This window comes from Melanaphis sacchari, unplaced genomic scaffold, assembly GCF_002803265.2.
Source record: "Melanaphis sacchari strain LSU unplaced genomic scaffold, SCAv2.0 Contig62_pilon_pilon, whole genome shotgun sequence".
In the NCBI taxonomy this organism is placed as follows: domain Eukaryota; kingdom Metazoa; phylum Arthropoda; class Insecta; order Hemiptera; family Aphididae; genus Melanaphis; species Melanaphis sacchari.
The window spans coordinates 1073564-1100000 of record NW_020271445.1 but is presented as its reverse complement, the minus strand read 5'-3'; the positions used below and the strand labels follow the sequence as shown (position 1 = coordinate 1100000).

The 26437-nt window shown below is 27.2% G+C and overlaps 1 protein-coding gene across 1 annotated transcript; it reads right to left on the bottom strand.

Moving 5' to 3' along the window:
- Window positions 1–1018: 1018 nt before the first annotated feature.
- On the bottom strand, window positions 1019–24734 carry LOC112600280. Its single transcript, XM_025347466.1, has 3 exons — window positions 24537–24734; window positions 5918–6088; window positions 1019–3411 (listed from the first exon to the last, which is right to left on the bottom strand). The coding sequence occupies exon 3, from the start codon at window positions 3407–3409 to the stop codon at window positions 1769–1771; it is 1641 nt and encodes a 546-aa protein (XP_025203251.1). The 5' UTR covers window positions 3410–3411; window positions 5918–6088; window positions 24537–24734; the 3' UTR covers window positions 1019–1768.
- Window positions 24735–26437: the final 1703 nt, after the last annotated feature.

The following is a 26437-nucleotide window of genomic DNA, read 5'->3' as shown; positions in this document are numbered from 1 at the left end:
ATCATTAATTATCAAATAAATCAATTAATAGAATACATTTTTATCAAAAAAAAAAACAAACAAAAAGTACCTATATTCTATAATTATATATATAATATTAATATGTGTAATGTAGGTATATGCACGACAACATAGTTAAGTATTATATTATTATAGTAGCATGAGTGTATCATGTAAAATTAGTATGTACTTAAGTATAAGTAGATTACTACTCTATCAAAAATAGTGTGAATGAGGTACACATTATATTGTTTCTTTTCGTTTGCGTTTATTTTTATACATTACGTTTATATTAAATGTTACTAAGTGCCTACCAATTATTAATCAAATTTTATAGGAGGTGAACATAATTTCAAAAACTATGCAAGGAAATATTACGGCATAGTAAATAAAAAGTTATATATTGTCTTGAGTGAGTTATGCTAGGGGCACGTAGAGATATCTTGTTGAAAAGTAATATTTTTGTGAATTTGTTCCTTGTTATACCTAGTAAATTTTATGTAATATTTATCAGTCTATAATTTTTATTTCCTTTGGACTTAACACTTAAGAATAATATTATAGGTAAACTTAATAATTTTTTAACGGACTTCTTAATTCGCTCAAAATAAATACAATAAACAAAATTATTGTGACAAAATTACGTACTTAGATACTTAGTATAGTTTGTGTTCGTATAATACTTGTGCGAATGGATCGATTGTATCTATTTCGTAAGTTTCGTTGGATTTCTTACTTTCGTAATAGTTGTAAACCTAATAATATTCCAATAAAATGTAGGTAGATACAAGGCATAATAATTATATATTATAATATATATACGATTAATAAATATGTTGATACAACAGTACAATACATAATATATAATTATATTATAATTTAATACAATACTGCTCACAAAATACAATATAAATAAATAATGTATAAGACATCAAATAATTACAGAAATATTTATATAATTGAGTACTAATTTTAATAAAGTAAAAAAATACATTTAAAAAAAATTAATAATAAAATGTTTGGCAAGTATTAATAAAATGTCTTGTGTATAATTGTACTAAACTGTAAAAAGTAGTTACCTACCTACTAATAGTTGGTATAAACATAAAAATACTTTAAAGATACATGAATAGTAGGGATCTCGAAAACGGTGTACTCTATATTATATGATCTGAAGAAATATAAAATTTCAAAAAAGTGCGAAGTTAGGTACCTGCTTATAAAAATTAATGTTTTGTAACCATAAGTTATTTTGGAATCTCAAATTCTGGTCGACGCTCTTTTGGCGTATGAAACTTATAAATTCTAATATTCGAAAATGACTGATACAATCAACGTTCACTATGGAAAAATAAAACGAGATAAAAATATAAAAGTATAGATTTTTTCCTTCAAACAATTCAAAAATATAGTCTCGTAAAGTCGTAAGTCGTATACAATTCGGAATTTCGCGAGACTACTCGCATGATAGAGTCCAGTCTTTTTACAACGTATGTAAATTAATTTGGTCATCGATGAATGAATATTCACATTTTGATTGTTATCTACTTGGAAATATATAAACGGTACGTTCTATTTCAATAATAATAATAACTTAAGATATCTACAGGTAAAACGCGCGCGTAATAATCTATACAATATTATGAAATTTCGTCGCACGTGCAGGAACGATTTTTCACATATCTATTTTATACAAAAATAGTTTAATGATTATCATCTATTTATAGAAATGTTAGATTTTTTTTCCTTTTTTTCTATTGGGTTTTTGTCATATGGCGGGGAAAAAACCCAGTGATGACAACGTGTTCGACACTCTGGATATGAGATCTTTTTTGTACCTCCAGATAGTCGTGTCAATCACGCTGTTTTGTCTAAACTCCGTACACGTTTTCTTCAATGTCTTAACGCAGTCAGCACGGTAATGTTGCAGATGTGCGTCTGCTGTATCCATGGCATACGAGGTGCAACCCTGGCTTAGGCACGCCAGCGGGAAATGGTTATGCAGCGTCAACGCTCTTTCTGGGTTGTGAAAACATTTCACATACTGATTTGGTTTCGTGTAGTTTTTGCTTCGGTATACGTGTTGTAACATGTGCATGTACTTAGGCATGGTCTTGAACCAACCGTGTGTGTGGATCAGATCGTCCAGGAAATAAACGTTCCGGACGTTGTACGAAGCGCGGGTTTCATTCCTTGCAGCCAGAGCCTTCACCATCACTGTGTCCATGAGCTCCTTCCAAGTCCTAGTCCGTATCGGCATTATCACCTCGTCAATATCCAGTAGTGCTATATAGTCGTACGAGTAGAGGTTTCGGTATAGGCAATCGTTATATGGAATCAGTTCGTTTTGCCGCTTGTGATTTACTTTTTTTGTTAGGTACAAGTGCTGGAATCCAGGAACGTTTGGCTGGCCGCCGGGCAGTGTCAACGGTGTCACGTGCACGCGGCCTATGGACTCGTAGTGGTCGAGTACCTTACTAATGTTCGGGTGCACTTGAAGCTGATAAAAGAATATCTTATCTGCACCCAGGATGTGCAACAGCTCGATCCACTCAACCAGCCGCACTGATAAGTCTTCGTACAAAAAGTCCAGTCCTTTGACGCAAACCGCGAAGCCCTTTTTCGTGGCTGGCCGGTTGTACACCACACGTAAATTATTAGTGGCCTTGTCACATACGTTCTCCACCAGTGACACTGACGCGGGTACGGCGTGGTGGTGGGATTTAGGTATCTGGCATGCGATAAGGTATGGCTGGAATATGCCCTGTTTGTAGTTTCCCCACTTTTTGTACCAAATGTATTTGTATTCCATGATTTTTACGATAACCGGCTGCCTGTAGTCGTCGAACCAAAACTGACAGTGAGTCTTGACCGTCGGTTCGATACGATTGATCATGCCCAGTATCCGGACCGCCGGTCCGATCCTACTCAGCTTCCGTACGTCGTAGTAAGCACTGTACAGGTGAAACGACCCGTTGGACGTCTGCAGCGACTGCCAGTACACGTTGTTAAATTCTAATTCGTATATGCTCGGAAACTTGGCGCAACTCTCGTTTTTGTAGTACATTGCTTTGTTTTTATTCTGGTTCCAATACGATACCGGTAGATTAGGCAACCGTTTTTGTACTTGGTCCATAATCAGCTGTTCTGATTGCACCGATAGCTTATCCACCCACGGCTCAACGGTTAATAGACTCTCGTATGGTGGTGTTGAGGTCCGTGCGATATGAAAATCAATCATATTCTGTAGGATCATCCTGGTATTGATGTTGCTTGATTTCATTGCCATTGGTCGGTCTGATCTCAATAACGTTATCAACAATTGTGTAAGGCATAACAATATAGCCGCCCAAAAAATCAGACGGTATAACATATGCCTCAGCACGCCGATTCCGATAAATGCAGCCATTCCTGTAACATCAGTAATAAACTGTTGTTAATAATGTCAAATAAAAATTGATCTAATCCTAGTAATTAAAACACAAAAATAGTACGGACGATATTTTTTGATAATATTATGAAATCTATATTTTATTTTTATACCTTTTTATTATTTTTGATTGTTTTCTGTATTAATGTGACTGGCGTATAATATATAGATAAATTAAGTTAAATAATAAAATATATAGTCATTACTCATTATGGACTTTGACGAGTCAGCTTAAGGAGGAATGGTGATATTCAATAAATTTAATTGATTTGTACGAGGTATATTTGACATGATGTTAGCTTAAAAATATTTTTTAAAGAAGTTTGATTTTTTTTTAAAATGATATTTAAAAAAACCATTTACTTAAAATAATTTTCAAGGAAAGATAAAATATTTTAATTAGAATATTAAAATTTTTAGATAGCATAATTAACAATTAATAATAATATTACGGTAAGTAAACAGATTATTTTTTTTACATAATTTGATGTCATTAAAAAACGTTTTAAAAAAAAAAAATAAAAATATTTTAAATTTTATCGTTATAATTTTTTTAAGTTTTTACTTTTTTTTTTAATGACAATATCTTTTTAATAACATATTCCGAAATAAAATATTTTAATATATCAATATCGAATTGTTAACAAGTAGTTAAATATTTATAAGTGTTTGAAGTTTAGATGAACGGAGTAGTAAATCAACATTTTGCATGGTACTCCTTCGCCACTCTAATCCGTTAATTGAAAGTTAACAAATTGTAAGTGATAAAGAATTGAATACTCATACAAAATTCAATTTTTATGGATCAAAATATTTTGAAAAATATTCTACTTCAGGGTATAATATTAAAAACATTTGTTATCGTTCAAATAAGTAAAAATCTTGATGAATGATAATAATACAGACTTTATTTTAAAAAAATGTTATTTTGAATGACGCCAAATTATATAGAAAAAATAATTTTAATAAAGTTAAAACTTTAAAATATTGAATATATACCACTAGATTCTTAAATAGATCCCCTTGTAGTAGTGTAACTAAAATAAAGTTTGATTATGAATAATATATATTAGATATTGTCAAATGTAGGTTTCAATAAGAAAAAAAAATTGATGCCTGAAATGTTGTAATTACTAATTTCTCAAAACACAGAGAAATAATGAAAGAAAAATACTAATTATCCGACTATTATATAATGTTAAAGACCAATAAATCAATTGTACTAAATAAAAATAAAATATCAATTTATTTTTGAATTTTATATTATAAAAATAAAAAAGAATCGAATGTAATACATTGTTAGATTTTATCTTAAGTCATAACTCATAATGCATTATTTTTGTGATTCAAATTTGAAACTACGTTTATTTCTACTGCTGAGGGGTATAATGTATTCACTCAATATAATAAAGTGTAAGTAGGTAGTAATCGTAAACTGTAATAACTTTTGTAGTATGGAACTTGTTGAAGTGCACAGCATAACAATATGCCAATATAATACATAATTATTTTTCTAAGCAGTACCTCCGGATGTACTATATTTTATGTCTATGTTACATAATACAATTAATTTAATCAATGACTTTAAATTTATCATTTTTTATACTGAATTTTCTTAAATGAAAAGTAAAAATTCATTACTGCAATCGAAACTTATATAAAGTAAACAAATAGATTATATAATAGGTATTGGTTATTTTGGTTTGACAATAAATAATAAAATTAAATTTTTATTCAACTAAAATAATGTAATTACTATTATTAGTTATGTAGTTATTATAGTGTTACTACACTATGCGTGTAAAAATAATTAAAAAGTTACAATATTATATTTTTTAGTATTGTCTATCATCAATTTAGGAGAGTGGCGTTTTTGATCATAGTCAAAAAAGTAATTTGCAGTTTGATATTTAATTTTAAAAACATTTTCTAGTATAGGTAATTAGCTTTTCTTAGTCGATGACGCTTTTATTTAAATAACGTAGTTGACCATAACACACATACATTAATAATACATTGTTTTTGTAAGGTCAAAATTTAGTAAACTATTTACATTTTACATATTAACTCAATTTTACGTGATAATAATAAAACCTAAGAGGTTATTTTCGTCCCTAAAGCACATTTTTATATGTTGAAAAATGTCGATAATTATTTAAAAATATTATTATTTTCTAAAATTGTATGTAATATTTTTGATAGAAGGTTTATAAAAATATATTAGACAATATAATATTTAAAATTAACATAATATTGTAAATTGAATTTTAAACTTTTTTCACAATTAACTTCGTATACTTTGGAAATAATATAAATGTAGGTATATATGTAAATGAAAAACACCTACCTTATAATTTTAATATAAGTATAATTGGATAATGCAGGTCTGATAATATATTTTTATGATTCATTTTGTAAATTAAATACATCATTATGGTATAGTCTCTAGTTGTTTATACTGATTAATTATTATATTATTATAAGTACCTAAAACTGTATTTTTTGCTACCGCTTATGCGTTATTTCAACATTATAATGATGGATTTCTCTATTAGAAGTAGATTTCTTGGCACACGTTATAATAGTAGAATTGATCATGGCTTCGGATTGTTGTGTTTTCTGTACGCATAAGATAACGTTAGAATGACCAAATCATACCTGAAAAATATAAATGATTTCATTAATTTAGGTAGGTACTATGCATGCAATTAAATGTGAACATAATTTTTAGTTTTGGCAAGATATTCGGAAGAAAATAAGAAACATAATAGTATGTACTTATATAATTACACGATGTAATGAGAACTTAGAAATATGATAAGTATAGTAATACATCCATATTTCGTCATATACAATTTTAGGTCGGTACATATGCAGAATTTTCATATGGTGTGCAGCCAGTGGAGTAGGCACCTACATTTTTTTTCGAAGTGTCGATCATCATCGTTTTACCGGTGAAGATTTTGATCGGCATCATAATTAAACAATAAATCAACATTATACAATATTTTTTATGCACTTTCATACTCAATATAATGAACAGTATAGTTATATAAATATATAGTGTATAATATATACTATATAGTGAATATACAGGTTCAATTCGATACCTAATTACTACAGCCAACGTTTTTAATTTACTTTTTTTTCTTTTTATACAAATTTTATTTAAATATAGTTCTGTTATAATTTTTACGATTTTAAATATTTAAATAATTTTTTAATCAAGCATAAGAAATGTAATGGTTTAGCATTATAGTAACGATACAATAATTATAACCATGTAGTTGTCCGGTTCATTATCTAGACCATTGGATTAAAGGTATATCATTATAAATAATACAAATCAAGATTTATTCAATGCATTAAAGACCCCATGGATAATATAATAATAAGATTTCTGACTTCTGTATCTATCTGTAGGTGCCCGCAGTTATCAGAAATACGACACAATACATAGATCGAAAAGTAATCATAATATATGTGGTTTAAGCTAAGAAAAGTTTGTATCATCTATACAGGCTGTAAATAAATAATGAAATAGGCGATATTTTCACTTTTCAGTGTAAATACCCATATTATAGTTGTGGCTTGTAGAATAATATTGGTAGGTATAATATTTAATATACCGCGATGCTTGTGAAAAAACCAGTAAACACACAACAATTAAATAATAACGCATTATACCTAGCTAGTAAATATATCCAGGTAAACTAAAAGTAAATTACAACTAAATAACAAAGAACTATTCAATACTTTTGTATTTATTGTTAAATAACTCACACTTATAATTTTAAAAAAATCATGTTATTATTGAATTTTTACCAGCTTTCAATACCGTGTTAAATATTAAAAAATTAAAAAAATAAAAAAAAAAAAAATAAATACATAATAATAATTTAAAACGTCCAACAGCCAAACATAGGGCGTAGCAGGTAGGCACTCATTATAAATACAATTGTATTATTTTTTTTTAACGTTTTTCTTTTATTAATGATTTCAGAAGTACCTAGTAATTAAATATTCCATTTATTAAAACTAAATGCGTTATTTTGTTCCAAAGGATGCACTTTTACTCGTCCTTCATTATTTGCAGATTACATATTCGTATATATCAATTGTCGTTCCGATCTGTTGAGTTGATTTCTACACGCTATAAATATTCGTAGGCACTACACTCATAATAATGCAATAATTCGTTTTCTTAATATCTAAATCTAATAATCTTCATCCTGTCAGACATCAGTGCCTGTTGTCCACTATAATATGTTTCTTCATGTTCTAGAAAATTACACAAAAATCCATAAAGGTTATTTATTATACACAAGCACGCGAAATAACAAGTTGTGTACAATATACTTGTTTAATAGGTCACAATTGCTAACTATGTCGATCATTAAGCAAATATTAACAAGTATAGAGTAGCAGACTATACTAAAAGACCATTTATTAATGTGATTTTTTTTATTTTTGATGATTTTAGTAATTTTTAAGATTAGTCTAGATACGGATTAAAATTGTTGGCAATCATCCACGGAGAAGTGGTTATTAATCCAGAAGAAATTTTTAATGATATTTCTTGAAAATCAAGAAAATTTGGTTACATATATTAGTGACTGATGAAATTCCACAGATTATTATTTAGAATACTTATTTTGAAAGAAAAGTCAATATAGTAGGTAGATTTTTATTTTTATCGTTTGTACCTATTTAATATCAACCATTTTTTGAGTAGTGAAGCAACAATATATATACTAAATATACATTATACATATATATTTATTCAAGCTGTTTCTCAAAAATTAAAGTCACAAAACTCAAATTATTTTTTAAAATTAAAAATTTTTTTTATTCATTATTTACCTAAAAGGATTATATCATACAATAATATTGTTAAATAAATCTAACAACTCGGCACAATTTCTTAATAGGTAATAGATATATTTTGATTGGTAGCTTGTTCTAAGTCCTGAAAAAACGATGAAAGGTAATATTGAAATTGTATGCTTACAAATCGCACGATTTTCATTCATTACTTGTCCAAGAGTTAAAATAAATGTGCTTTTATATATGTATTATAATTTTTATTAATACAAGGCATGGTAAAAATACTATTTTTAATATTTAGTAGATATTCTATATTATTATTATTTTGTTGGATAATAGTGTAGTGGTGATAAGGGGCAACGACCATGCAGTAAAAACTATTCAATTAAATTTTCTATCCACCTCCATTAAAAAATTTTGAGAACGTCAGGGGCCCGCTATACTTTTATAAATGTGAGCAGAGCATTGACTAGCGAACAACAAAATCGTATATATAATTGTAATAGATAGGTACCTAATTCTAAAGTGCCAAAAATAAAAACTGATTTTATACTTGATTATAGATTAAAATATTGAGTAAATAGATTTTTAAATAGATAATTAATTTTTCTTTATTATTACTTGGTAGCTATAGTAAAAATCAAAATGTTCAAAAATTGATTATTGAATTTGTTAAATCACCCTGTATAAGTAGGTATTTATATTTTTTAATTAATTCATTTTCTTGAATTATTTTAAACATTTTGTTATTTTGTTTCTATTAACAATTTCAGAATATCTGGATATCTGGATACGATGACGTATATGCGGTATATTACATATATATTATTCATTATTTTTACCAGCCCCCTTGAAATATAACTCTGGACACACCCCTGCCATACAAAATAATCACTCTGTAGTAAATATTATATTTTTACTGTTAGACTTTATGATATATTGATAAATGAAATAATAAAATATTCAAGTGTAATAGTTACACGGGCTATGAGGATATTGGTAAATAAAATATTGCTGCGCATAATCGTTTCCCATCGGCCATGGACGTTATTTTGTTCGATTTTAAACCACAAAAATAACGTATAATAAATAATAATTATAGATACATACATGCATCTGTGTACACGTCATGCGTAAGTACTAAGAAGGTACGTCATGGAAAATATATGATTAACATCGCGCGAAGGTTATAAATAATATATTTTAATACAATATAATAATGACATGCAATAGCTCAATGGTGGCGTCGCACTTCTCTCGATAGATCGGAAAGATCGCGAGCGTGCGTGGTTCATCAAACGTCGAAGTCCAAAATATCATTATTATTTTATAATAAAACGCAACTTTTTTTTTTTTTCTGAAGTAACAATAATTATTAAATTATCATAGCGCGACGCGATGAGTGATGGTGGTTCAGTTTACGCGAACGATTGTCAACAAACATCTGTTCGATCCGACTGGATAATTCGTCGAACCGAGGTCACACCGAGCGAGTGCTCCGTTGATCGTCGTTTTAGACAAAAATATTCTTTATTTATTGGCATTTATCTGTCTCTATTGCATACAACATTGGAAATGTCGTTCGATCTGAATAAGGAGGTTCAAGGAATGCGTTGGGTGTGTGTGTGCGTGTATTATAAAGGAAAATATTTACCAATGTTCATATAGTTTTATATTATTTCATATAAAAACTCGAGCGTGTACACGGCAAATGTAAAAATATATCATAATAATATTATATATAGGTTTCTGACTTATAAGTGAAAAGATGCCTTCGCAATCGTACCCATGTTGCCTTCCGTGACGAGTAAATACGTCTCGTAAGTATTGATGTATTAATGATGTATAATAATGTATTAAATTATACGTACGGTTGTATTATTGTTTTCCTATAATATTATATTGTATCGGATGTATTCGAGATAATTTTCATTCTCACGTATGCGCTGAAGTTGTACGAGATGAAACAGAATCGAGACAAAATTACGTGATCCAACAACCGATATGATAAAAACACGTGGCTTAAATCAATAATATAATTAATATTATAGTACCTGTATTATATGTGCAAGTATATACATTTATTAATTACAAAACATAAGTATTTCATTTTTTTAAATTATACAATCATCATGGATTTGTACATAGTAATAGAACTTCCGCAATTAATATAAAAGGAATAACCAAATATTCCTGCTGATTCAAAGATGTTTTAGGTACATAATATGCGATGGTGTAAAGGACTTGGCTGTTCTTAAAATTTTCATAACGGTGAATAAATTACATTACATCCATGTTATAAAAATGTTCTATAGACTAAATTTAATTTCTCATGAGTAGAAAATGTTGTTAGATTTTATGGTGATGCAAGAACAATAATTTTATACCACCAAATATCTGGTATGATAGTAGGTAGTGAATATGCTATGCTTATATTTGCACAAACCGATTAAAGCCTCTATCTATAACTTATCCTTATTTTAAATGCATACCAATTGTTTTTATTGACAATTGTATACAAATGTATTTGTTTGTCATAATATGTATACCATTCATTATACCTAGGTTTACATAGAAATAAATAAAAATCGTTTTTCATTTTAGATCATTTGTTGAAGTTTTTTCAACTGTCGTGTATTATTTATTTTTCTAATTAAGGTTAAAAACGAGAAATTATATCTATTACTCTATTAGATATATTAATAACGGTTCATATTTAATTATAATTAGTTGATATTTATGTTAAACACTTTTTTCAGTTTTTTTACGTTTAAACATTTTAATCGATTGAAAAATATTTTATGTCTATCTGTTATAATATATGCATTTATTAATAACAGGTAAGACTTCAAAATTAACATAAAAGCAAAAACTAAGTACTCGTATTCTTGACCTTATCCTGGATATATGTATACGTATTACATAGCACAATAGTTGACATGCAGGAAATTAACAACTACGTCGAGTCGTCGAGCATAGTAACTATTTATATTTTTAGTATTATAGTCAATACTACCGTTCAGCATATTTTAAAGTGCACGATGTATGCGTACACGTACATTTTTGAAAACAAAATTTCACTTGATATTTTGTTCCTAAGTTTACGGAAAAAAATAAACTAATAATAATATATACATTCAATACTAAATGAATAAATGTTCAATACTTAAATTATATTTTTATATACTATAAACTATTTAATAGATTAAAAATAGATATTATAATTGATTAAAAAAGGTAAATGAAGTTTAATTAGGTTAGGACCTATAAATTTATTAAAGAGGTACTAAAAATACATATTTATTTAATAGCCACTTTAAAATATAAATAACAAATGACACATATAAAATTTGATTATTATTGGAAATATTTTAATCGTTGTGTATTTATACTTGAATGAAATTATATAACATAATTTTAGAAATCTAATTTTTATTTAAAAAAAAGATTTGTCGCGACCCACCGATTGAAGACCACTGGATTATATGACCATACTTTATTTTATTAATTAAGTTTCAGAGCACATAAAAAATTAGGGACTAGAAATCCTACTAATTAGTTGTTGATCCCAAAAATTATTTTAATAATATTTTATTATCAAAATCTTTTTAAAAACTTAAAACATACTCATATTTACAATTATAATAGTATTCAATTTTGTATTTAAAAGAAATGTGTTATCGTAATATTTCTTTATTTTGTATTATACATTTATACTTGGATATTTATAAAAAAAAATATAATTGGATGACTAGAATAAATAATTTTGAAAAATGCATAAATATCTTATCAGATTAATATTCAAAATAAATTATTTGTTTGTATTTTAGTGTGTAAAAAAATTGGACTTGATTCGTCGATAAGTTTTATACACTGAGCTATACTTCGGCAATCATAATCCTACGCAAGTTATTATACTTTGTAAGTCTTCGTTAGTAGGCTTTTTCCCTTCCATTCGTCTACAAAAATTAAAAAGAGTTTGCAAGGATTTCACATACTACCGAAGATTTTTTGAACATCAGAACTCAAAAAATTAACTCCTGTCATATCCTCACAGAATAATCAATTGAAAATAATTTGTTGATTGTACGTGGAATACAATTTTTAACAATATTAACATACAGTATAATTTAGTGTACAATATAATTTAATATTTAATAACAGGTACTTATACAACAACATTAAACTTGAACTGTTAAATTGTTATTATTGTAAAAAAACAAATGGTATTTAACGAAATAACGATACATGCATATTCATAATAACGGCGTCTCTATAATAATATAACTTAGTGGGCAAGGTAACCAATACGTAGGTATTGTATACATCTTAACGGTTTCGTCGTATTTTAATTTTCGTACACAAGACAATGGCATACATTATATTATAACCTAGATAGAATAAGAACAGTTTTTACGTTTAAAATAGTATGACGATTATTTTTATAATATATAATGTAATATTATTTTATACGCTATAGATGAACACGTTTTGAATACGACTTAACAGTTACCCGAGTATAATTGATATATTATTTAACCTATGTTTATTGATATGATATTTATAAGTATACATATTTTACACGGGATAGTGTAGTTATTTACACTAAACGGTACGAAATATTATAATGATGATTTTCACTAGATTGAATTTATCATATTATATGGGTAATATAGCAACATTTTTTGAAGTGTACAAATTCGAGTACATTATACACATACGTTGACTAACGTCGGGTCGAAGATATTAGGAAAAAGTGTGAATAAGTGGAATAAAAGAACATTGCTGAATAATTATAAGTCGAGCATATTCCATAAACTTTAAAGTTTATCTGAGCTAATTACTATTAGTGCCAGGACTTTGTATAAAAATTAACCTTTCTTATAGTATGATAGTGGATATAATATGGTTCTAGATTAACATTTTTGGTATGAACGAAAATTTGCGTTATACGTAATACTGATGTAAAAAATTAGTTTTGTTATAGAAATTTATATATATATATATATAAGTTCAGAACATTTTTTTTACAATTATCTATATGTTATAAGAATAAAAAAGACATATTTGTGACAGACTTTAGTAAAATAATATTATTTTAAATAATTTTTTTCTCAGACAGTTTTATCGTTTATCGGATTATATTATACGTATTAACAAACGCAGAGTACATTATAATATAAAATAATATTATTTTTCTCGTACCTAATAAAGTATATCGATGGTGCGTAATAATTCGTTTAGTTATTTGCTATAGTTCCAAACACGTGCACGTTTGTTGTCTCAGTACATGTGTGTATTATATTACTACCTACTACATAAGAACTTCATGGTACGGTATCCAAACCCTCCTCCCTAGTGTTTCATAATGTTTAGCACATTTTTGTCAGCCGAATGAATGGCGTCATAAGGTCGAAAGATGATAATAATATATACGTATTTCATTATCTCCTAAACCAATTCGGTTTAGGTTAGGGTGTTTTAATACGTGTTAATAATATTTTATCGTCGTCCTATATTGACACCTACGAGTAATAATAATGCATATTATATAGTTTATACTTTATAGTTTTATACCCATCACGGTCATTACATACCCTCAACGAAAAATGAGGTGAAAGACTATGGTGGTGATGACAACACCAAAAAAGCCCAGACATGCATTGAATAAATATACTTAAGAGGGCGTGTTACCCGACTATCTGATAAGTATTATAACGAAAGCCATCTACGTAAAATCTAAAATTATTATATTATATTAATTAATAGCTTATTTTATCAATTAAATCCTGTAATTTAGGTGTTTTTCAACTTGAAAAACGTGATATATTTTAAATAATGTTTTACAAATAGTTGTATACACAAATAAAATATCGCTTAATATAATTAAATATTTTCTGTTTTTGTAAAAAAATATTCATAAAAAATGAGTTATACAAATGAATATGAGTATAAAATAAAATAATTTCCTTTGTACACAGTACCTATGATAAGAAAACACACATAAGTGCGTTGCATGAAATCATTACAAATTTGAAAAGAGGTAAAATAGGTTTAGAATCTTTGATATATAGGACATAATGGTAAAAATCACCAAAAGTAGCCAACCAGATTTTAGGGTTGGGAGAGGGGGTTAAAATATAAAAATAAGTACCTAATTGTTAGAAATATGTAATAATAAATTATATGTATGGCTATTTTTGATTTTAATTTTACATAAACTATCAAATATATAATTTTTTTAGTATAACCTGAAAAACCGTATACAGTATTAAATACAAATAGATTATGAGTAGTTATGTTTTATTATACGTAATATTGTAGTATTAAAATTAAACTGTTTTTTCCTAAATTTGAAAATTTACCAGCAAGATAAGATTCTGGTTTAGGAGATATATGTCCTATTATTACTTCCTACTTATAGATAGATATCTGAAAAATAATATTCCTATTATTTTTATTATTATTATTATATCGTTGAGTGTGATCATATCGTTTTTCTCGGTCCAGTTGGCATTAAGAGACCGTATAAGCAGAATTGACGGAGACTTTATAGAATATTATATAGATATAGGTAGTATACAAAAAACACGTGCAACAGTACCTGAGACGTGCTCAAAGAATTTAATGTCAACTATATATAATATATATATATATATATACGTCATTAGCGTAGTGTTGCATTTTTTCTTTTTACGTGCATCGTAGTAAAAAAAAAAATCAACAAGTATACAGTTTTCTTTATACTTTTGCACAATTGCAGAATATAAATGAATATAGGTAAACGTAATATAACGTGAATACGGAACTACGGAAGTAAACAATACACTTGTATGTATAAATGAAAATATAGAAATATATAATCACATAACAATACATCGATTTAAATCATTTTTCCAAATACTAGTATAGTATAATAAATGCGATTTTGGGTATTATATTACAATAATATTATTATGTCTCATCAGTGTTAGTTTAAAATAAATATATACGATACTATAAATCCTGCACAATTTTGTGTCAAGCCACATTAAAAGTACTAAATAACAGCTAAGTCGGTAAGTAAAATACAAAAAATTATGCAGAAAATTATTATTATACAAAGTCTAAATAATTGTATCATTAAAATAATAAATCATGATTTACAATTATTTATCAGTTATTATTTATTACCAACATCATTGGGTATTAATGTGCTTATTTGTAGGTCCGATCGCTGTAGAGTGTAAACTATATAAGATGAAAAGCGATTGCCCTTAAGTATATAGTATGTACCCACCAAACCTAGATTCTACTTTTATTGTAATCATTATAATTCTGTAAAATGTATTCTAGCTTACTGGATGTGTAAATGCTTAGAGTAATAATTTCATCATGATATTAGTCGTTCTTTATGGTAATATATTTGAAAATAATTTACAGATGTTTGCATACGACAAAAAACGAACAAACGTTGCACGAATATTCGAATAAATCTTCAAACTTTCGGGACTCGAAAAAAGCACATCGATTTAACACGTATTTATACATTTTATGTAAACATGTATTGCGAGAAAAGTAGAAATATGGGAATTTTATAGTATCCAATGATTTAAAATATAAAGTTATACTTCAAGGTTTATAGGAAGATAATAATAAATTAAATAAAGAATAGTTTTACAAGTACTTATAGTACCTATACTTGGAATTAATATTTAATATTTAATAAAAAATAAAATTAATTATTTTATATTTTATTTATATTTATTGTGACACGAATTATGAACTATATGACGATATAATGATATAACACGATAATCGATTTGGATTAGATATTATAAGTAATAGACTAAAATAAGAAATTAAACACGAATTGCTTTAAGTTTCAATAAGTAGCTTTTAAATTTTAGCACAACTCAACTATAACATATCTTTATTTAAATAAATATTTACTTTATAGTTTATAAATATATTTTTTAAAGTTTACACTTACCGTCATTAATCGTTATTAAATTAGCGATATTTAAGTTAGAAAATAATATTAATAAAAATTATTATAACTATTATTGTAGAAAAGTGGAGTAAATTATTCAATATTCTACAAATAATTGAAATTAAATATTATGACAGAAGATGTATCTAAAATTTATAGATAAAAATAAACTTTACATGTACCCATAAATTGAAAGGAAAAAAAAGCAAACATTAAAGGAGAGAGTGAGAGAGAGCTAAATTTATTACTTATGCTTTTTAATTTTATATATCAAAGATGTATGAAAGAATTAAAAATAAAAATAAAGCATGGAATTAGAATAATTGAAGAAACAATTAACGTATTCAGATTTTTTGATAACATTTTTTTTTGTGCAAAAACATAGGATGACCTGCAAAACATCTTATCTAATGTAAATAAAATATTATGGGAAAATAAGGAATACGATTAAATAAAAAAAGACGAAGGTTACGCTATGCAGCAAAGACAAATCCTAATCAGCTTACTATAAAAATAGATAACGCAAGCATAGAACAAGTGCATCAATAATTAATTATTATGAAATAAAATAACGGAAGATGGCCGAAATAAAAATGAAATTATAAATAAAATATCATAAGTAAAGGGGACTTTTTTAAAATAAAAAAACCCCTATTAATCACTAACAGCGCAATTCTGATTTTTAAAATTACATATTTTGAAAAATATTAATTATATTTCTCACTTTCAAGAGAATATTTGTAAGTTACTTTTAGATCACAATATTAAAGCATCATATTTCGATATTTTTTCAACATGAAACTCCGAACTTTAAACTTACATAGGAGCGTGTAAACTGATATTCATAGTTGGTACAGAAATCACAAGTACCACAATCGTTGTTAAAATATATTATCGACGGACAACGCTAAATACAGCAATGGTACTTACGCCAAGAATGTTCGATCACTGTTAGCTGAAGTTACATCGTACACGTATAATAATATATATATACAATATACATATAGGTAGTAATTGTAATAGAAGTCCCTCTCACTTGACCCGTGCGCGTATATGCCACCGTCACCGTCAATCGTATATAATAGATCTAAATAGGTAATATAATAACTAATAAACGGATTCTCTTCTGTCTAATGCTATTTTCTATACTACTATATTATGCTTCCTATTTGATCGATCTGCGCTTGACATCGTGACGATACCATGGTATTATATTATTTTATCTACACGTTATCTATTGCACAGTCTACAATAATATATAGGTTTATTGGCTTTTTAGTATGTTATAATTTCAAATACATGATTTAGGTAGGTAATATATAACATTTATAGCGTGATTCTTCAAGCATGCCACCCCGTGTTACACCTTATTTTTCTTTCATAATGACTTTATTCAAATTCTGATTTATGTAATTGTTAAATAAACATAATGATCATTATTTTTAAATTCTTGAAGTATTTTCTACTACTTAAAGAATATTCTGTGATGATATACAGATTTCTATTTTTCAAGTATGCACTTCTTTTTTTCACTGTAAATAATTTAATAAATATAATTTTTTTTTTAAATGTTGATGTGTCTAAATCAAAATTTGAACAAAAATATTATTCTGAATTATATAATCCTTAAAAACAGCTTTACAAAAATAAAGATGTATGTAATGTTGGATTAAGTATTTAATATACTTGGACACTTTTTACTAATTATAAATGTTGACAGATATTAGTTATTTTTAAATAATTCAAAAAATTACTCGTTTAAATTTTGATTGAGATTCAGATTTTCTGAATAATTGCCCACTAAATAATTTGCAATATAAAACGGGGCTTCTAATTTGGAAAACTCAAGTTTATTTCCATTGACACTTTTTAAATTGTACAAAAAATTGAAAATATGATATCCAAGTATATTTAAAAATTCCAAAATTTATATAATTTTATCAAATACTACTAAAAAATTCGGTATTAAGTCGATATGAAGAATATTTTTTGCGGTAACATATGATAACTATATATTGGTCATAAACCGATATGGATTAATAGGCAATAGGTATCGTTAACACAATTTTATATACGATTTATTTAGGAGGACATACAACACATTTTAAGGCGTTTTATAGACTTATGATATTCAAATAAATAAACAAAATCGTGGAAAATATTTAAAAATTTAAATCTATACATATTATACCTCTGTAACACAAATGCGGATTACTTTGTTGATACCAACTTTCGATTGTTCGATTTGTTGAAATGTAAAAAAATTACTAATTTATACATTATGGTTTTAATTGTTAAAGTAATTATTGACATTACTATTAATAAATATATTATTATTAATTATATGCGCAATATAGTATTTCCTTACAATCGTATATTAAGATTAAAACCATGCATTTAATTTATAACCTCGGAAAATTAAAAGAAAATCTAACAGCCATTAAGTGCAGAGGTTATTAAATTTTTAGATATTTACTTCGAGGTAAATTCATGACAATACAATAAGAACATGAAAGTTTGATGATTGTGATAAGTAAATTATTAAAAATAATTTAAAATACATATTGCAGTTGTAAATAATAATGTTTAAAATAATTTTATAAAAGTTTCTTTGGATCATTGTAATTTATTTTGTATGGTTGTATTTTAAATATATAGATTTTTTGAATTTTTCGTTTATAGTTAATTATTATATATATAAAGTATTTATAATTATTAATAATAAATACTTTTTATTTTTATAAGCCAACTATAAAATTATAAAGGTAAAAACTGAAAGCCAATATTTCTAATCGATATCAGCCAATTTAATTACAACAATTACATTTACTGCGGGGCTTATTAATTCTATCATGTTTTAAGGAAGGGTATTCGTTTAGTATCCACATACCTTTCATTATATTCATTTCAATGCGTTTTTATAATGAATGTGTAACAGTGTCTAGACCTCTAGACATTTTATTTTATTTTTTAATTTGTCATAATGATCTATTACATACTATTGCTGATTAAATCCAAATTTTTTACGTCATTAAGTTCTATTAATGATAGATGTTCTCTTCAAACAAGCTTGTACTACACTTTTATTTTTAATATGCACTAGCATTACTTGTTTATATTCCTATATTATATGAATCATATTTGCATATTGTGTACCATACATTAAACCTATAACTGGTACCTAGCTACCTAGCTATTACTTATATAAAAACACATACAAATTTTAAAATTAATAATGCATCTATTTTTTTAGATTCTATTTTAGAACAATAACCAAGTATTATCAATACTTTGTAAGCAAATTTATGAAATATGAAGTTTTTACATTTTAGAAAATTTTCAACGTCTTTTTTATTCAATAGAAACTGTCACTAGCTTGTATTTTTAATTTTTATGGATTAAATTTTGTACTATACCTATTTTTACCTCTATTTTTTTGCAATTAAATATATATTTAAAACAGTATTTAATAACCAAATTGGTCGTATTATCTATTTAAATATATTTTTATATTTCAGGTTAAAAATTATACAAATTTATTTTTAGCTTTACCTATTTTTAATCAAAATAATGATATTGAAACATATTAATAAAAATTAGTATTTAATATATTATATTAAATGATATACGACTAACCCATTTTTTTTGGTTTTTTACAATAGTTTAGGTCATTAGAATCATCATAAATTTATTACGGCTTCATTCAACAAACGAGTTGTGGTCAGATAAGACGTATAATGAAAGTGATGTCCCGTAGTTTTTTATAGGTCTCGTGGGTTATGAACATCATTATATAGGTGACTATATCAGATAATAATTCTCAAATGTATTTCAAGTTATTCAACTTTTTTTGTTACTATTGATGTGACTAGTTACTATTTGTATGTCATATATGGACAATTTGGAACAAATGTTAAGTAAAATAAAAAAATAAATGATTTTTGTTACAGTCATGAATCTTAACTATATACTTTTTCGTTATAAAATGTTTATGAATTTTATATTATGTGCGTAAATTGAGGTTATTTGAGGTTATACGAGTCTTTTGTAAAATTAAATTTGATGTCTAATGATATGATTTATAAAATATGATACATGTAAATTAAATGTTCTAAATAAATAGAACATGAGCATTGAGCAATAATATAATTTGAAATTATTGTAATACTTAAACTCTGGATGATCAACGAATAAATAAATGTTTGTAGAAATACTAAAATACTCGCATATTAGTTAAGTATGTATTACTATGATTCACGTTGTAAGAAACCACATTGATATTAAATGAATTAATTTACTAAGTTCGATCTCATGTTTTGACTAATTTTAATCATTTTTAACAAAAATTTCACAAATTTATATAAAAGAATATTATATTGTATAATGACCTGTTTCAGAAACCGTGATATTTGTTAATGAACGTCAATAAAATATTATAAAATTATGTTTATTTAAATTAAAAATAATAAATCACAGGACAAGTTATAAAGAATATGGAGTTGTAATAATAAATAATCCAAAATTACTTTATTGAATGTTTTCAGTAACATAATTATTGTTCAAGATACAACCGATGTTTTTACAATTTTTGGGATAATTAGTATATAAAGCTTGTGGATATTTTATTAGGTAACCACAAGGCCGTATATGAGGTGGGGTACAGGTTCACCCCCCCCCACCCGAAATATTTTATAGTTAATAAATTTAATTTATGTAAGTAACTTAATTATAATAATTTACCATGTGGCCATGTGGGTACCAAATAATATGATGACTATGTTTGATTATCGATTATATTGTTAACATTTTTTGTTTTGTTTAAAATAAATGTTAGTTGTTTTTTGAAAATATAATTGAATTTAACCCCCCTCCCCCCACTAAAAAATTTGTTCCATCTACGGCCTTGGGTTACCAGATATATTTCACATAACTATTGGAGAAATTGAGCTTATATACTTAATTGGCTATTTAACAATCACAAATTGGAGAAATTTAAGTAGAATACTGATTATTTTAAATTAAACTTTAAATCGATTAAAGTGAGATTGTTATAATGTAGAGCAGTAAGCACATTGAAAATATAGATTTGGAAAAAAATATTATATTTATAAATCTGGGCAAATTAATTATTTATTTTTAAATGGTTTAAATAATGTTGACTTATAAAAGTTAATTTAAATTAAAAATGTAGTTTTTTTTTTAAATTACTCGTCCTTATGTTTTGTAGGTACCAATAACTAAAAAATGAGTTTTGGTATAGATTAATAATGAGCACAGCCCGTCTTTTTTTAATAAATATAATAAATAAAAATAAAATAAATATACGTTTGATAAATCACAAAAACGATTCATTAAAGTTTAAACGATCAATTTTTTCGACATTGTACCTAGATCATCTATTTTGCAAAGTTGAAAAACAGTTGATGTTTAATTTGAAAAATTAATTTCGTCATTTTTAAGTATATTAACATAATTTTTTTAATTGATAGACGTAATATATTGAAAAACTTTGTTTACTCTAAAAAGTAAAATAATAAATATATAGTCTAATAAAAATAATTGAATTTTATAAACTTTTTTGATTCTATATATAGGTATAAACATCTAAAATCGTACATATCAAGAAGTTTTATGTTTCATAAAAATAAATCAAAATTGCGTTTGAACACTAACTAATACAACAAAACATAGGTAAATACTAACTTAATAAATCATAAAGTAAATATTTTATTTACATTTATACTCTCATATGAAAAGTTCTACATTCTATTTCTATATAAATAATAAAGTCCATATTAATATGAACTTTTCAGTATACGTATGATATAGATAACTAGTTATAGGTATCTACAGAATATCTTAATTGTAAGTTATGTATAATGGTAGGACTTATAGAAGAATACCTGGCAATCTGAGCACGAATTCACGTATTTATACATATAACAAGACATTTAAAAGTTAAAATGCAAACTACCTTTAAATTAAATTTGATTCTTAATACATTATAATATCATATATAATAACATTGTCATATTTTTTTAAATTATTGCAATGAATGTTGTCTTAAAGGTTATAAAACTTTAAGGCTTTGAAACAGAAATAAAATTATTACAAAACACTAATTGTTTCTATAATGAAATTATTAATCGATTTGAGCTCGATTAGAAAAACGAACAGTTATGATAAATTATGCATAAAAATGTACCTACCTATAATCAAACAAATGTGTATTACATAATACACGAGTATATTTTAAATATGTATACACTTTAGTCTGACAGGTATAATCAAGACGAGCATTTAACGATTTATTATTTATAATTCTAAACATTTTAAGTAGATTTATAAATAAAATAATTGTTTTAAAATAAAAAAAAATGTAACAATAATTACAGCCCATTAACAAGTAGATTACAAAAATTAACATGAAAGTTCATTCAAATATTAAATACGACAACAACTGTAGTTTACTCTTAACGACATACATTTTATAGTTTGACTTTAAGTTGTAAGTACTTCTTTGCATAATAAATGTTGAATGTTATGCTGTAAATTGTGTATAATTAACAGCAGTTATTAATTAAACTCATTTACACTTTATATATAATATTATACTTGTCTTATAAAATACAATAATTTATCAAATCATATTTATTAAGAAAAAATATTCTACATGCGACAGGTATTTCAAATTAAATCTATATGACCGCATAAATATTGTTTTAAAAATCAAATCCATAATAACGCGAATCTTTGAATATTTTGTAATAATTCACAAATCGATTACCAGCTGCCGGCTACCACCTAGGTGCATAACCGAAATGGTACATCATTATAATTTCTTCGCTCTATAAATAAAATAACACACAATATTTATGCGAATATGGCCAAAGTGGAATAGCGCATTTATACTGTCATCATTTTTCGCGTTAATTCAAAATCATATAAAAATAGATAAAAATAATTAACTTGATACTTCACCGAGTTGTTATAAGATAGTTATTAAATGCAGCTATTAATAATAAATTTATAACTAAGACAATATTATTAAATTTAGTGAATAACAAAAAAATTCAGAACACGGATCACATGATCATTTTGATAATAATGGAATAGTAAGTAAACCGTATACTGTATAGATAATTTAATATCTTTAAAAAACGCGTCGATTATTATATTAACAATAATCACATGTGATCCGTGAGATATGGATGTATGGTACACGAGTATGTATATAATAATATATCATAACATTATGTCACAGATATTTGGATTTCAATATTTCCAACTCCTGTGGACAAAATGGAGTTGACATAATTGATAAGTCTTTAAGTTTTGATACTGAAGCATCCTAACCTAAATACTACTTCTTTCGTCTACTAAATATTATAATAGTTCATTTATACGGAAATCGTGTAGCAAGTCTACGAGTTCGAACAGTTAATATCTAGAACTTACCACATACGATATTTTATACTTATTTTAATTTATAAATTTTTGCAATTACTACAGAATATTATATGTACTATTTTACAATCTTCTTTTTATTCCTAGATTAGCCTTTATCCATAAAAGTTTTCAATTTTATAAAGTACATAATATTATTATAGTTGTTTTCATCCGAGTTCACATTTATACAATATATTTCGCTTGTTTTTTCTCGTATGCATAATTTAATGCGAGTACGCAAGAACAACATTTTACGTATACAAACCGTCACAAACTCGCAAGCTTAGCAAAAATTACACATTATTTAAAATCACATGAAATCAAAATTGATTTAAAAAAATCGTAAATGTGTGACCTGACTCAAGATAGTGTGCATGTTGATTATTTGTTGCGCACCAAATTCGCAAAAAAATATTCAATATTAATATTATGGGTATGTACCGTGCAAGATATTTGTGTTCAACGTGTTATGATAACAAATTAAAAATAATGAATAAGTAGGTATTTAACCTGTAGACGATGAACGATTGCAAAAGTTCACAAAAATTATACTAAACATTTAAGAAAAACTCGAGCAAAAGTCACTATAGATAATGCTTTTCTATAGACAGTTCTAGGAGGTGTGTTAAAACGAGAATGCAAATGATTCATATGATCTGAGACCCAATTGATATACGCCGTATATTATTGGCATTTTATTCATCGGATGTAGCTACGGTTTTCCTTATTCAGAACACAACGGAGAAGAGAACATAAAATAATCTAGGAAATGTGAGGGAATTGGCGTGTGTTTAGCCGGCAGATGTCATAACATTATATTATTTAATATTACACGTATCGGTCGTATCGTATACTCACGGTTTGATGTTTAAAGTGGTCCGTTTCGCGGGCGCACTGTTGGCCAGAAAAACGAGAGAGATGACGGTGGGCGAAGAGGTGGTGGATGGCGACGACCGGACGACGACTACTACGACGACGACGCGTGGCGACTACACATTGCACAAGAACGGTACCAGAGTAACTGGACGGCTGCAGTACGACGTACGCGACTGCTGCTGTTGCACTGTCTGCCGTCTGGTCGCCGGCCGAGGACGATGTCTCTCTCCTCCACGGCAACACCGACGCTGCCGCCACCGCACCACCGTCACCGCCACCACCACCACTGTACCTTCTCCCGCACGACGACTACCTTCTACGTACGACGGACGACTCTACACATTATATTATTATTATTATTATTATTATACTCTCTCGATCTCGAACCGAAATAATAATAAAATCGGCATCGGGGCTACACAGCTGCTGGTCATGACGCCGTCGTTGTCGCTCTGCCAACCAGCCTGTTGTTGTAAATTGTAATATTATTATTAATAATAGAATACGATGGATTGTGAGAACTGATTATTCAAATATTCGAGAGTTGTATAGGTACACCTATTTACTAGGGGCGATATAGGTACTGGTGGTGACTGGTGGCGCATTGTTTTCGTCTCGTGACCGTGTATAAAACACGGTAAGGTTAAGAGTTTACAAAAATTGTGTTTGAAATGATCCGAAATTTTAATTATCAATTAATATTTTAATGCCCATAGTTTAATATTTGTAGGTATATAATATGATAACGTATGACACTTGAATGACCATACTTTGAGGTAAAACTATCAGGAACTGACGGTCATTAATGTAAGAAAAATCGATATTTTGGTACACTGTTCATTAAATATAAATTTGATACAACTATAGTCCCCAGTATTAATCACTGTAATCGTATCGGTAAGGTGGGGGACATGATTTTTTTAAAATTTTACCTAAGACCGTAGCAACGCCGCGCCAAAAATGTGTAAACACATTTTATTATAAAGTATTATAAACCCGCGTAGGCAGTTATATTTTTTCAGGTGTGTGCTATAAGCAATATTAAAAGTATTTGTTGTATTATTGTGTTATTGTTGTTACAGTTCGTCGTCACCCACTCACCCGCACGGTCACACGCAGTTGACGACGACGACGACTACTGGTAATTCCGCGTGCAGTCCAGTCCGCATTGTCCACGCGAAACGAGTTTGTAAAGCAATTGGCTGCTGGCATAGGTTTCTTCTTGCTTTTTGCTTTTATTTTTTCGTTCTTTCTTCCAATTACCGCCTAACCAATGTTTGCTGCCCAAGACGTGACGAGTATACAACATTCGATCGGGACCATTATGTTATTATTTATTATTATTACTATTATATTACGCGATGCGACAGTGCGTACCATTGCTACAGACATCCGCCCCACCTGCTGAGTGCAGACCGATGGTGACCGTGTGATGGTGTGATGAGCGGCGAAGAGAAGGGAATATAAATAATAATAATTGTGTACGACTTATAAATACACACACGCACACACGTCACACAATAAGTATATGATATAACCAAAGGTTTCCGGTTGAGGTCTAACATGTTGAATTCGCTGAAGATATTGAGACGGTTTAAGGCACACAAATCACGGACGGGCTAGTATGTGCGGCCGAGTGCCATATAATTCATTTTATACCATGGTCACAATTTATGTAGTCAGTCACGTAATCGGGGAGGTTTTGGGAGGTTAAGCCAGCAAACGATATAGGCATTTTTTTTTTTTTTAAATTGGTAACATTTTATTAATAATATTACATTCACTACACGTAATATTGACGGCCCAGTACTGTTGAATCCAGGCAAAAATAAACTTGTCAGGATAAAATCAAAGACTACAACATACTTATCTTAATATTAAAT